Source organism: Magallana gigas, chromosome 1, assembly GCF_963853765.1.
Source record: "Magallana gigas chromosome 1, xbMagGiga1.1, whole genome shotgun sequence".
Classification (NCBI taxonomy): domain Eukaryota; kingdom Metazoa; phylum Mollusca; class Bivalvia; order Ostreida; family Ostreidae; genus Magallana; species Magallana gigas.
The window spans coordinates 57,197,867-57,213,522 of NC_088853.1; the positions used below are offsets into that span (position 1 = coordinate 57,197,867).

The 15,656-nt window shown below is 38.1% G+C and overlaps 1 protein-coding gene across 1 annotated transcript; it reads right to left on the reverse strand.

The window, feature by feature from the left end:
- Nucleotides 1-315: 315 nt before the first annotated feature.
- Nucleotides 316-2,472, reverse strand: LOC105329597 (myosin-6). The gene has a single exon (XM_066075162.1). It carries the CDS (start codon nt 2,424-2,426, stop codon nt 570-572), a length of 1,857 nt encoding a protein of 618 aa, XP_065931234.1. The 5' UTR covers nt 2,427-2,472; the 3' UTR covers nt 316-569.
- Nucleotides 2,473-15,656: the final 13,184 nt, after the last annotated feature.

A 15,656-nucleotide genomic window follows, 5' to 3' on the forward strand; every position in this document is an offset into this window, starting at 1 on the left:
AAAGCTGACATGAATTCATAAAAGCATTCGGTCGCCATATTAGTTTCAATCGCTCCTCTACTGCCACTGGGGTATATATACCGGTTGAGAAAGTTACGGTCGATTGCTTTCTGATCGAGCCATTCAGGTTGCACGGACTTCTAAATGCATGAACTACACATGGTAGTAAAATGTTGTAATAAAGATTATAAAAAATAACAATCAATGAAATACAAAATATATAGATTGTTTGAAAGGATTTCCGAGGTATCCGTATTATTTTGCACAAACAGTGTTGCATTACTTCGCATGCACATCGAACACGTGTGTTGTTAGTAGTATAAGGCCCCTAGATAGGGGGGTCAACTGAGGTCAAATCCAAAATGGCGTCTAATATTATTTAGGTCAAATCCAAAATGGCGTCTGAATAAAGGTAAACAAAGGCAGTATAGACAGAACAAGTCAAATTTTATTGAATTCAAAGCAAAATAAATGAACAAATGAACATATATACATTGTTAAAGGAGAAAAATGTTAATAAAGAACAATTTTTTTCACTCGGAAACGAATTTTTTTCACTCGGAACACGTTTATTTGCTGATTTCACATGATGTTTCTCCGCCTTTGAGGGCTTGATCCGTGAAGAAGATCGAGAAATAATCATTTTCGTTGAACTTCGCGGCCATGGACCATTTTTCAGTGGCTTGTTCCTTCGGTCCTCCGTTCAGATAGATGTTTGGTCCCAGGAGTTTGTTGAGTTCTTTGATGTTGAGTGGTTTTTTCAGCTGAATTTCCCCGCTGATATTGTGGGTTCTTCCGTTTCTGACGAAGCAGAATTTTTTGCAATGTTCGGTGAAGAGTGCCTTGAGACTTTTGAATTTTTCTTCCGTGGCGATTTTGGGTTCGACATAGATGCTCCATGCTTCTCTTTCTTGTCCTGTGGCTGCTGCTTTCACCCATGCTTCAGCTTCGTTGAAAGTTTCTGTCATATCCTTGATGTGGGGGAGAATTTGGTCCAGTATTTCTCCGAATATTTTGACGTTTTCTGTGTTGTCTAGCTTGAGTGCGTCGACTTCTGCTTCCATGAGGGCCAATTTTTCTTTAGCTTTTTGGATTTGTTCATCAGCTTTCTGTTGAATTTCTCTGATGAAAGTTGCGGCTTCTGAGGTATCGTATAAGGGAGTGGCTTTCTGTACTTCTTCTTTCATTTTCTGGTTGATATTTTCCATTTCTTTGACATGTTGTTTGTATTCTTGGAGCTCTTTTTCTTTTTCTGTCATTTTTTTATCCAGGACTTTTTCTTTATCTTGGATTCTTTTAGCATCGTTGTCCATCCAAGTGAACAAATCGGCTTCCATGCGAGTTATCATGTCATTCTTTTGTTGGTGTTCTTTTTCTTTTTCAGCCAGTTTTTTCTCCATTTCCATGGATTTTTGTACGTAATCGGTGTATGGAGATTCGATTTCGATTTCCATGCGTTTCATTATTTCTCTGTTTTCTTGGAGATTGTACTTCAATTCCTGCAGTTCTTTTTCTTTTTCAGCCAGTTTTTTCTCCATTTTCTTGGATTTTTGTACGTAATCGATGTCGAGCCAAGTTTCCATTTCGCTTTCCATGCGTTTCATTATTTCTCTGTTTTCTTGGAGATTGTCCTTCAATTCCTGCAGTTCGTTTTCTTTTTCGGTCAGTTTTTCTTCCAGTGCAGTATTTTTCATATCTGTTCTCTCTATCTCGTTTTCTAGTATCCAATTGAAGGTTTGTAGTTTTTTGTACTCTTCCGCGGAGAAGAATAGGGGAGGAGCTTTTTCTAGTTTGTGGATTTTTTCTTGCAGTTTTTCGACTTCTTCTTCCAGTTTGTCTATTTCTTTATCCTGTTCGTCATTTTCTTTTTCTTGCTCTTCAATTTCTTTTTCTTGCTCTGCGACTTCTTCTTTCAAATCCTGAATTTTCTTAGTGGCTTTTTGATTTTCTTTGATGGCCTTTTGTAGTTCTTCTTTGGTGATCTGCAGTTCTTTTTCCACGTCTCTTTTCTGTTGTAGTTCTGCTTCAGCCTCTTCCTTTATTTTTTCTGCTAGAATGACGTCCAATTTCAGCCTGTTGAACTCGTTTTCTGGGTAATAGTAATCCTTGAGCAGGTCTTGTATTTTGTCGTAGAGAGATTTTGTGCCTGTTCCGGGTCCAAAGGTTCCTGTCACTAAGTGAGGGTTCTTATCCAGTCTTCTTTTTTCTTGGATGACGATCATTTTGTAGAACTCCTTGTCTTCCTGCTTTTCTCTTTTCAGTATGTCTAAGTAAGTTTCTCCGCCTTCATTTCTGGGAGGCTTTAGAAGAAATGCTGGTTTTTCTTCTTTTTCCTCGGAGGCTGAGAATCCAAACTTCTTGGCTGGCTCAATCTCAGTCATTTCTTCTTCTTTTGGTTCTTCTTTGATTTTCTTTTCCTCTGCCATGTTGCTGAATTTCTCTCTGATTTTTTCCACGATAAGGTTCTGAAGGCTTTCCATTCAATGGTGCGAGGAACTGAAGAGAAATGCTGTGTTATATACCCTCCGTGTACGTGACTTGAGTCAATGCAGCTGCTGGGTAAACAACACCTGTGTGACCTCGCTAGCTCTGTGTACGTGTCTGAAGTCAATGTAGCTGCGACGTAAACAACAGCTGTGTGACCTAGACAGCTGTGTGACCTAGTTTATGGTAAAAAAATACTCTGACGTAGCTGTCTAGCGACCTTGATCGTAAACAACAGCTGTGTGACCTAGACAGCTGTGTGACCTAGTTTATGGTAAAAAATACTCTGACGTAGCTGTCTAGCGACCTTGATATGAGTTCGTAAACATGTTTTGATGAATATAGCTATAGCATTATTAAATACTTTTTTCATTTGGATCCTTCCCTTGAAAGCGAGAGAGATGAATGTAGACGAAAGCATTTTGTTGAATAAATCTCGTTTGTTGAGATATAAAAGAAAGCGATTGATCGATGAAAATTTAAAACTTTTAAAGAAAAAAAAAGCGGTCAGAAAAGCTGTTAAGAAAAAAGTGGTTTCTGACTTTTACAACGTTAGATTAGACAGGGGGCGACAATCTCGCAAATTTAAAGTGAAACAAAATGTATATACGGTCAGCTTTCGACCTTTCCCCCAGAAATCAGATAGCGGTTTTGTGAAACGTTTATTGAGCGACATGTTGAAAGAAGTGAAAGAGCGCATGCAATGTAATCCTAACGATTATTTGAGATTGAATTTGCGCCATCCGTCTTTAGATTCTGAGATTTGGTATGAATTTACTCAATCAAAGAATTTGAACGAAGCTACTATTTTGAATAAAGTTCAGGCAGTGCAGCAATCGAAAAAAGATTTTACTATTACGGACGGATCTGCTGAATTTGAATTGTTTCACGTCAAATATCCTCAGGGAAGCGGAGGTCAAAAAGTCAGACATCTACATGCTAATAAAGAGAAGTTTAAGAAAGGAAAAAGATCTGTATTGAAAATTAAAAATGTAGGTGATCATCTCTGTCTCCCTCGAGCTATCGCTGTAGCTCGGTTACACAGTCAGCGCCCCTCGGATCTTTTGGAATTGCCCCGTTGGAAAAAACAGTGGGATCGTATTAAAAGGAATGATATTCTTTCCCCCCAGCAGAAAAAAGAAGCTTTAGAGTTGATGAAAAAAGCTCATTGTGATGCTAATTTGCCCTGCGGTCCCGAGGAATGGAACAAGTTACAAGAAGTATTGCTTCCTGAATATCGATTGAAAATATTTCAATTTAAAACGGTCTCTTCTCGACTGAAATTAGAGGCTATTTACAAAGGAAAAGGAAATGGAAAATGTTTGAATGTTTTGTTGGATGATGAACACTACGATACTATTTTGTCTATGCCTGGATTGACCGAAAACAAATATTACTGCGATTATTGCGATGTAGGTTATAGTCACATTGAAGATCATAGAGTCAAATGTCCTTACCTTTGTTCTTTTTGTTTGGGGGACACCCCATGTATTTCCGATGGGAGTAGCATTGTTTGTTCTGATTGTAAGGGGTATTTTAAAAGCAAGATTTGTTATCAGAGACATTTAGAGTCATACAGTGTAAACTGTGAAACTACTGTATGCAGTTTAATGGATCGATGTTCTCACTGTCAAAAATGGATGAGTAAAAAGTTACTCCCTTATCACAAATGTGGGGACGGAAAATGGTGTAAGATTTGTAGAGAAATGGTCGAGAAAGATCACCAATGTTTTGTTCAAGTCAAACCTACTCTGAAAGAGAGAGGGAAAAAAATTCAAATGTACATTTATTTTGATTTTGAATGTACTCAAGAAAATGGAACTCACGTCCCTAATTTATGTGTAGCTCATCGTGTGTGTCAGCATTGTGATCATTTAAAGGTAGATCAGACCTGTTCTCACTGTGAACATTTAGGCCCTCGACGCCATTTGTTTCGTGGTTCTGATACTTTGAAACAATTCATGGAATGGCTTTTTCAGGCCCAGCCTCACGCTACTCAAAAAAGTCAATCTCAGCTTTTGCACGAAGGGGCCATTGTCATAGCTCACAATTTCAAGGGATACGATGGGCAATTTATTTTGAATTATTTGGTACATACCGCTTGCATAACTCCCTCGGTGATCATGAACGGAACTAAGATTTTATCTATGGAAGTTCTTGGTTTGAAATTTATAGATTCTTATAATTATTTGCCTTTTGCTTTATCAAAAATGCCTTCGGCTTTTGGATTTGAGGAAATGAAGAAAGGATATTTTCCCCATTTTTTTAATACGGAGCAAAATCAGAATTATGTGGGTCCCTATCCCCCCGCTTCTTATTACAATCCTGACGACATGACTTGTTCTGGACGAAAAGCGTTTTATGATAGGTATCGGCAACAAGAAGGGAAATTGTTTGATTTTCAAAAAGAATTCTTAGATTACTGTATCTCTGACGTAGACATTTTACAACGATGTTGCGCTCAATTTAGAAAGACCATACAGAGGTTGGTACAAGTCAATCCTTTTCAAGAAGCCATTACTTTTGCCAGTACTGCTAATTTAGCCTATCGAAGGGGATTCATGCCGGAAGACAGTATTGCCATCATACCGAATTTGGGATACGACCCAGCCCGACAATTTTCAATGAAAGCTTGTCGATGGTTAGCTTGGATGAGTCGAGACGGGCGGGTGATTTATCATGCTAAAAATGGTGGAGAAATAAATTTAGGGCCCTATACCGTAGACGGTTACGATCCAGAATCGAATACCGTGTACGAATTTCATGGATGTTACTGGCACGGCTGCCCTCAATGTCATTCTGATTTAGAGAATGAAAATCATCCTCATCGAGTCGATTGTACTTACGGGACGTTGTACGAACAGACTTTAATTAGAGAACATCATTTGAGAGAACAGGGGTATAAAGTAGTTTCTATTTGGGAACACGATTTTGATTTGGAAATGAAAAATAATTTTGAATTGCAAGAGTTTGTGGGCAATTTAAATTTTCAAGATCCTTTGAATCCTAGGGAAGCTTTGTATGGGGGGCGCACCAATGCCACGCGTTTATTTTGTACCGAGGGAGACATGAGATATGTAGACGTTTGTTCTTTATATCCTTTTGTTTTGAAACATAGACCTTTTCCCATGGGTCATCCAGAAATCATCACGGAGAATTTTGAGGAGATTTCTAATTATTTCGGGTTGATTCAATGTCAGGTTTTACCCCCTCGGGGTCTCTATCATCCCGTTTTACCCTATCGTACCGGAGGAAAATTATTGTTTCCCTTATGTCGTACTTGTGCCCAAAAACTTTGTCAAGATTCTCAGTATCGCTGTCAGCATACAGATTCTGAACGCTGTATCACGGGAACTTGGGTGACTAGCGAACTTCAAAAAGCCTTAGAATGCGGATACCAGTTAAAGAAAATTTACGAAGTGTGGCATTTTCCAGAAAAAAGTCAGGATCTCTTTCGCAGTTACATTGACACGTTTTTGAAAATCAAACAGGAAGCTTCTGGATATCCCCCCGATTGCGAGACCGAGGAACAACGGGTAGCTTACATCCGCGACATATTTGATCGAGAGAAATTGATGTTGAACCCTATAGAAATCGAGAAAAATCCCGTGAAACGAACTATTGCCAAGTTATTTTTGAATTGTTTGTGGGGAAAATTTGCTCAGCGCCTTCAATGACCTAAAATCGAATATTTGAACGAAGAAGAACAATTGACGAGAATGTTACAGGACAGCACTCTTGAAATCAAAGGAGTTGAGTTATTAAACAACTTAGAACAACCCGAACGCGATCTGATTTTGATTAATTATCTGGAAAAACAAGATTTCATCGAAGACTGCCCCTTTGGAAACGTGGTGTTAGCTGCTTTTACTACTGCTCATGCTCGTTTACATTTATACGACACCTTAGAAAAATTAGGAGATCGGGTTCTTTATTTCGATACCGACAGTATTATTTATCAACACGTAGAAGGCTTGTATAATCCTACTATAGTCAATAGTTTAGGAGGATGGACCGACGAATTGGAGGGAGGTCATATTACCAAATTCATGTCTGGTGGCCCTAAGAATTATGCGTTTGAAACAGATACTGGAAAAAGCGTGCAAAAAGTCAAAGGCCTTACTTTGAATCATCGAGCTTCTCAAATCGTAACCATGAAGGCTTTAGAGAAAATGATTTTTAAAGAATTGGATGAAGTGACGGTCACTTATCCTCATAAAATCCAGAGAACCAAGAGACATGAATTATTGACCAAACATTTTACTAAGAAATATCAAATTGTATATGATAAACGGCAGATCATTGATGATTTTAAGACTCTTCCTTTTGGTTATTAAACTTGTTTGTTCAAATAAAATATATGAAAAAATATCACCTCTTGTTTTTTCTTAGGACCAGAGTCCTCTTTATATGATAAAATAATAAACAATGAATTTCAAATGCAAAAAAACTTTTTAATTGGAAACTCAGCAAACAAACATACAACATATTTACATGATTTTTGAAAGACTTTAGTAATGAGAAAAAAACATATTTACCATTAATGATATAAAGAATCCAAAATAATTTTTAGTCACATATATACACAGATTGATTTTTTTCACACGGATTTCACATATTCTTGATTTTTTCCATCACTCTGCAGACTTGGAGCAATTTCAGGAGTTCGGCGTTGTTTCCTAGCATTTTCATTTTCAGGTAAGACTGGTATAGTAATTGTCTTTTAGCATGTCGTAGTTTTTTCCTACTTCTTTCTTGATCGGCTACTTCCTCTTCTCTTTTTCTTTTCTCTCCTCCCAAATGGTTGACCATATTGCTGTAGGTTTCGCAGTTCAGCCATAATCCAGTCAATTCTTCTTTGGCTTTCCCGTAATCCGTACAAATTTTGTAAACCCCGCTTACTTTGTCTGCTTTGGCTCCCTCGATTTCCTCACGCTCCTCTTGACTCATGTTCTCTACCATTTTGTCCGTGTCTTTTTCTTCTCCCATAAGCTGCATCTCGACCCACTCACCGTCATCTCCATAAGTGAGATCATTTAATAGCTCTTGGAAATCGGATGCGACCACTTCTAAGGGGGTTTTATCAGTTCCCTCCTCCATTTTCTCCACCACGAAAATTTCTGTCTCCGCCTCTTTTCCTTCTTCTTCTATTTCCTCCTCATCTGTTTCTTCTTCTTCTTCTCTCTCTTTTTCTTTCTCTCTTTCTTCTCCTTCTTTCTTTTCTTCCTCCTCCTCCTCCTCCTCCTCTTCTTCCTTCTCTCCTTCTTTCTCTTTTTCTTTCAATTCTAAATAAAGTCTCTCTGGTTCCATCTTCTCTACTTCCATCGGTTCAAATATTGTGGGAGGATATTCGATCTTTGGTACCAGGTATCCAACACCGCCGTCCGCTAAGGGCAACGCGATCACAGCTCTTATCTCTTCCATTTTATTGTTGCGTTTTACTTTACTGTGGCACTTCCCCATCCAAATTGTGACGAATAATGATTTGAGCTGTCTTTTTATATGCTATCAATAACGAAAGTAGTTTGTTTCTCGGTACCGGACTACGTGACGTGTCACAGCCAGGTGTTTCATTCACTAGCTGAACTAGGGTGACCTCTCTTGCCAAGTCTGATCGTAACTCTTACAGCATTGACCTTTGTGCGTTTTAGGCTTTTTATAGTTTTCTTTGAACCATCGTCTCACGTAACGATCTGTTTGTTTTGGTGTCCAGTGTTTAGGAAATAATTGTTTTAATACTTTACGGCCTCTTCTATGACGATGATGTAAAAAATAGACACAATATTCCCCGCACACTTTACTTGTAAAATCTTGATAACGCCTTCCATTATATATCATGTGATGACTGTTTCTTTCAATAAATTCTTCAATTTCCTTATACAAGGGGGGAAATCCATAAGAATCGAAATATTCTATCGTATCTCCGTCTAAATATAAACACACCCAATGAGCTCCCGGTTGATCTTGAGGATCTGTGTTTATGACCATGGCTTTTTCTTTAAAATTTAAATGTTTAGGAATTATATCTAGGGCATAGACACCTGCAAAAGAAGATCCTAAATCTGCCTTTAAGACTTTTTTCAATTGATAGGTATCCATTAAAAGTCAGTGCTGACTTCTCTTTGTTTGTTGATTTCTAGCACGTTATCAAATTCAGCGTAGACTAAACAATTCAGAGTTTCTGCCGTGTTTTCTGCAAATTGAATTTCGATTCTCAAATTTCCTGTTTCAATGAGATGAAACTTGTCTAGCTGTGCCTCCTGATCTTTGGTGAAATCTATACACCACAAGGTGTAGCCGTCTTTATACTCGTCGAAAGTAATTCCTGGGGCCCAATCGGCACCGAATTTTCCCAGTCCTTGATACAGACTCAAGTAGGATCTGAGATACAAGTCGTTCTCGAAATCCGGCTCATAGGGTCGGGTACTGATGGTTTCTCCGTTAATGGTGACATCTAATCTTTTGACTTTGGCGTTTTTGAAATTGAACGGGTTTTTGTTGGATGTGCCATTGAAAGCGTCATTAGCTACCAGGCCCAAAACGATTCGTTTTGGCATTTGCCCTTGAAACAGATGATCGCTGATTTTGGATTGGGTTCCTGTAGGAATGGTGAACGTTTTAACGTCTACCCGTCTTAGGGGATACTTGGCCGTTTCTACGTTCAACCTCTGGTTGACAGTATTTAACACGGCTGCAGTAGGTCTGACTTTTCTGACCCACAGTAACACGTTCAGAAGTTTTATTTTTCCTGAACTCCCTGCATAAGTCATCATGTGAAAATCAGATTTCGTTCGGTTAAATCTCAAACGAATATCTACTCCGTTGGGAATGAATTTGTCCTGTTGAAAGAGATCTAGATACAGACGATCGATTAAAGTAATCTTTTTGCTGTTCTCGATGACATTGCGACGCTTTCTCAACCCGTCGTTTTCAGAATCTGCTGGGTAGGACAGTGCTATATTTGCAGGAGTTATGGTGATTTTGTCATTAACGGCAGTATATTCCCTTTTACCTAGAGCTGCAGCCGCTACATTACAATCATCCATATGTCCTGCCGTGTCTTTTTCCCACAGACTGCAAGCAAACATTTGAGAGTCTAAGGTTTCGGGTCTGTAAGAAAGTAATTTCTCTAAATAGGCTTTGTAAGGATAGGTATCTGTTCCTGGGGTAACGATTTTACCATTCAGAGTGAGATCGATTTCTGAGAACAAGGAATGTATGATGTTATTCACGGGAGTGGAAGCGGAATTAGCTCCCGTTAAAGCAGCGCCATCGGATTTGGTGAATTTACAAACTATTTGTAAATAAGTCTGTGAGAGATCTATGTATTCGTCTCCCTGTCCCTGAATATCGAATTCAATGGGAGCTGTATCGGAATCGAGGGTACTGGAAATGGGATAATATTCCATCCATTTCGATTCTTCCAAGGCTATGTTGGTGGGGGGAACCTGGAACAATTCTAAATTGTCCATCCCACACATGCATGACTCTCTGTGCATCATTTTTGAAGGGTAAAAAGTGTGTGTGCGTGACTTTTGAATTAAGCTACTCGACTGTCTAGGGTGAGGGGTCTGACTCTCTTTTTATAGGGAATTGGTCAGTCAAAAATATCCATGAGTCTTGCTTTTTTACCTGTTCCCACTTTTATTGTTCTTTTTCTTTTTTTAGTAGGTCCCCCCTTCGCTAGAATTGGTAATGTTTTCCCTAAATTTTGTTCTGCTTTTTGAATACCTTCTATGGCTCGGGCAACACTCGCTTCTTTTATATTTTTTCCTTTAAGGACATCTATGCCTGTTTTAGCAGCAGTCTGTATCGCTTGTTTAGTTCCTTCTTTAATGATTTTTTTAGCGCCTCTTTGAATTCCTCTTTTTATTCCTTTTTTAATTCCTCTTTTCATTAGGGCTTGAGTCCCCTTTTTAAATAATTTAGGGAGTTGTTTCATTCCTCCTTTGACTAGGTCACTGACTACTCCTTCGCCTCTTTGTTTTCTTCTTCTTCTTCTTCTTGTCCCACTACCCCATTGAATTGGCATTAGGAGATTAACTTTTCGTTCAATAGCTTAGGCTAGCTTATTTTTTATCATTGGTATCACTTTACTACTAAGCACTGAACCAATGATAGGAGATCCCATAAGGGGAAGCTTTTGTCTTAGAAGACTATCGGCTAAAGGAACAGCAATATTTTTAAGTCTGTTACTACTCCTGACTCTTAAATTATGTAAAATGGTATCTTTACTGGTGTTCAAACCTTGAGTTAGGGCATCTCTGACTCCTACCCCACGCATAAAGGCATTTTTACTGACGTTAAAACCTTGTTTTAGGGCATCAGTCACGAAACCTCGTCCCGTTTGTTTGTTTTTTTTCTTTCTTATCAAACCTCCTACAAAATCTCCGAGGAGAGGTGCTAAGGCACTGGCCGCTACGGACCCTCCTAATTTAAGGAGAGTACCTAAGCCTCCGTGACCTTTTTGGCGTAATAATCCGCTATAAACATCCATCAAAACTGAAAAATATACTTAGTGATTTCTCTTTTTATATCATTTTGAATTAGGGTCTGTTTCTATATCTGTATCTTCTTGCTACTATTCTTCTTCTTCCTCTCCCTCGTTGAGGGAGTAATCTAGAAGAAATTTTAGAAAGTGCCATTCCTGCTACCGTGGGGGCAAGAGCACTCATTAGAGCTGGTATAAATTGTACAAATCCTCCTTTCTGACCCCTTCTTCTTCGTCTATGTCTATAGGCCATGTTGATTGATAATGAGGTCAAATTGTAAATAACTCTCTATTTATATACTCTCAGTATCGTCTTATACATTCAATACACCAACTAAATATCAAAATTGTCGATATCGTTAGAGTAACAATCAGAATCCACAGCTCCATGTTTAATAGGCTTTTTTAAAATGAAGTTTTACCACCGTTCTTCCACTTAAAAAAGGAAATACGGTTCCTAAAGGAGTTCTGATCTGAATTTCAATCGTGTCAAAATGTTTCTTACTCAATTTCAAATATTCTACTCTTCTGGGTTCCCACACATTTTGGTAATTATCCCAATTGGGTGGGTGAGTTGCGTAGATGGGGACTACTCTCATCAATTTTAATTGATTAGAACCTACGATCTGGGGTTCTACGACGTCACAGTAGATGAATAATTGTTTCAGGTTTACTGATAAGTCAAGGCTGTAACGAGGATGATAAGCCACGTTGATCCATTTGGTATGACCAAACCCTATCGCTTCATCTTTTTTTCCCTGAGCTTGATTGTACATTGTAGCTAAAGCAATAAATTTGCCAACGTCATGGTTACTTTCAAGAAAAAGAGCAGCATCATCAAATCCCAATTTATAAGCTAAGGAGATAGGAAAACGAATGGCAAAAAGGCATTCTTCACGTAATTTCCTTCCATTTATATGATACTCTAATCGGTCAAAAGTCTTGTCGTGAAACAACTGCAGATTATTGTTAGATAGTATTCTCTCTTCTATTTTTTCTGTTTGTTTAGCTAATTGTTTTCTTGCCTCGTCTGCACTTAAACTTAATATCTGTTCTTTTGTCAATCTTTGTTGTGGAACACCGCCACCACACTGTATCCACAGTTTTCTAAACGTTCGTAGAAGAGCCAGATTGATTTCATTAATCAGTTCGTCAACATTAGCATACTCTCCACTTTTAAAAAAAAGTCTATGAATGGTCATTTTCGTATCCTCGGGTGGGATTTTTTTATTTTCTTCTCTTTTCTTAAAATTATTATTATAAAAAGAGTCCTTCCAGTCGGTCATAGGCAAGATATTTCTCAGATTTACAGCCGTTAATTGTTCATCTCTAAATCGCCCAGTTTTGCCTTGGTCTGGATTCTCTATCAAGTTTTCATATTTGTTTTCAAAGATTACATCTACATAAGATTCCTTTTCTGAAATGTTTTCAACATTACCGGAATACTGAACTTCAGTAAGACCCACTTCCCATTCACCACTCGTTAAATCTATGGTTTGAGGTAATAACGTTTTAAATTCGGCCACAGTATTTTCTGGAAATGTTTTATAGGACCCATCACTGGGTTAAGTCATGAAAAAACCTTCTCCTGCATCCATGATCAATTCAAAATGAATAAAAAAATAAAATTACAAGTTTATTTATATATGAACAAATTTTAATTCAAACATACAACACAAATTCAGAAAAAAGTTTTTTAAACATGAGAAAGTTTTTTTTAAATTCATTTCGTCTCCATGTCTTCATTTTTCTCTTCCATGACCCTCTCCATTTTCTGAGCGGCTTTTTCATCAATCTCGGGAAAATTCTTTTCTTCTTCTTTTTGGACTGCGGGTTCAAAGGGAGGAAGATGTTCAAGGGGAAAAGGTTTTCTCATATACAGGTACTCGATGGGGTCACAGCAATCCACATAAGAGTATCCAGATCTTCTAAATTTTTTCAATTCCATTAAAGTTTTGCCCAGTCGGTTTCCCCATTTCGATTCGTACATGGTCCACATTGGCTCCTGACGGTAAAAGGCTGCTTTTATTTTGTACTTGTACTGGTTATACTGGGTTTTACCAAAGACCAGAAAGTGTTTAGGCAATACGACTCTCTTGTACAAATAAGGCTGATCATGGGCTTCCATTAAATCATGCTGCTTTAAAAAATCTTTGTAACAGGCGGTCTTGGAAGGTAGCCATTCTCCCTTGTGAGAAGCCTTCTTGTCTGTTCTTGAGTGGAAGGCACATTCAATTTTCCAACGATATTGATATCTTCGAGTCATTTTGGTCAGAATGCCGATAACAGTTCAGAGTGTTCTTTATATGGGTTTTTTCAAGGTTAAATGACGTCAATAAGGGACCCCAGGTGTCAGGTGTTGTTATTGTTATGGTAGATCATGTTTAGACTTGGGAGGGCTGGGACTGGGCATAATGTACCCCATGACCGAGCTAAGAATAACCATCCAGAAATCTCGATTCGTATCGTGTAAGGCTAACATTGCAATAGAGGCAATAATTAAAGTAATACAAATCAATAATTGAGCAAAAAAGATAATTTCAGCTCTAGGTATTTTTCCACAGCATAGTTTCCAATGTTCTATTTTGGAAGAATGAGATCCGATTGGGGTATCCATGAATCAAAACTGGAAGGATATCCCTTCCAACTCACTTTGACAAGAGAAATGGATTTTTTTCCGACCCGTCCCTTTTTATATCCTAAAATTTCATCCACTTCATAGACTTCGTCTTTTTTAGTCACTTTCTGTAATTCAGATTCGTAAAAAGTGCCTTCTAATTCTTCTCCGTTAAAATCTTTTACCTTATATCTATAAGGTACAGATTCCTGGATTAAACGAGATACTTTAAATATCTCTCGAGTCCAATTCGGTAAATAACCTTTTTCAAAGGTACGTTTAGCTTTACTGATTCTCACTCGATCTCCGTCTTTAAACTTAGGTTTTTTAAGACTTATTTTCTTATCATACAATGTTTTCCACACTTCTAACACATTGGAGGAATTGACCTCAGCAGGAGCTCTCTTGATACTTCGATGGTAACTGTGATTATAAGCATATACTAAATCGGGTAAAATATCCACATAACGTCGAGTTTTTTGACGAGTGAAATACCGCCACATTCTTCCTTTGAGAGTACGTTGAAATCGTTCTACGATACTGGCTTTAGTTTCTGCATTTCGGGTAGTAAAAAAATGAATGGATTTAAAAGCACTTAATAATTCCTTGTTGGTAAATTCCCGTCCTTGATCTGATTGAATGCGAAGAGGTTGTCTGCCGTCTTGTTTAATAATTTCCTTTAATCCCCGAATCATTTCTTTCCCCGATTTCTGTTTTATGGGTACTACCCAGGCATATTTAGATAACACATCAATAGCACACAGTAAAAAAGTATAGCCGTCATTGTCTTTTTTTAATTGAGAGACATCCGCTAAATCTAATTGCCATTGTTCGTCGATACCGGTCACTCTCGTTTGTCCTCTTATGAATTTTCTTTTTATGGGTTTATGCAGAGTATAAGCTTCTTGTTCTTTGAGCCATTTTCTAATTTCAGATAAAGAAATAGAATAGCCTTTGCTCCGTAATTGGCGATATAATGACTGTACTCCGCCATACCCTGTTTTAGGATCATAATAAATATCTTCTAACACAGAGTCTATATTCTTTTCTTTTTTCTCTTCTTTTTTTATTTTCTTAAGACGTCCCATGAGAGATTTTTTACTTTGGACGAGCGAGGGGTGGGTTGTATTGGAGATAACTCTTGACTTATACTCCTTTTTCTAGCTCTTTGCAATCTTTCTAGGGGAGATTCATGAGGAGTATAACTAGAAGCATCTTGAAATCCAGTATCATCATCCTCGTCCTCATCATATTCTTTTAGGGGAGCAAGGGCTCTAGGGGTACTGATTTTTCCAGGTCTTTCCATAGCTTTTATAACGTTAGGATTTACCAGATAATCTCTAGGGACTTTGGTTTCTTTCAAAGCTTGAGCAAATTCATCAGAACCTGGCAGTGCAGGTAACCTAGTACTAGATTTAGTTTTCATTGTATTGGTAACTAAATCTACAATATTAGAACCAGGAATGGGTTCTCCCCGATAACTAATTTCTCCATCGTCGTTCCATTTTATGACATTAGATTTTTTAAGGTGATCTAAAAGAAGGCCTGCTTTTCTTTGCATTTTATTAGAAACACTTCTGATTACTTGCTGATCCATTTCCCTGGTTTTAGGAATAGCATCATCAGGGGCAGCAGCTCCATCAGCAGGGGCACCATCAGCGGGGGCAGCAGGGGCAGCAGCAGCAGCAGCAGCAGGGGTACGGGTAGCAGCAGCGGCAGCAGCGACAGAAGCAAGAGGATTTTGTTGAATACGAGCTTGAGCTAAATAATTTTGATACCGATATAATTGTTGCCCATACAAAGCTGCTTTTTCTTCAGGGGTCAAATCTGTTCTCGATTCAATCTGATCTAATTGTTGTCCTAACCCAATAGCAGCAGAAAATTCGGGAGGTTTAGGTAATTTACCTTTTAATTCCAATAACATACTCTCGGGAACCAATACCATTTTACGACTCATTTTGGTACAATTTGTAAAATTTTCCTTAAAACTAAATTAAGAAGAGACCCTCCTTTTTGTTTCAACAACAATTGTCTTCTTTTTTTAGTACTCTGAGGTTTAACTAG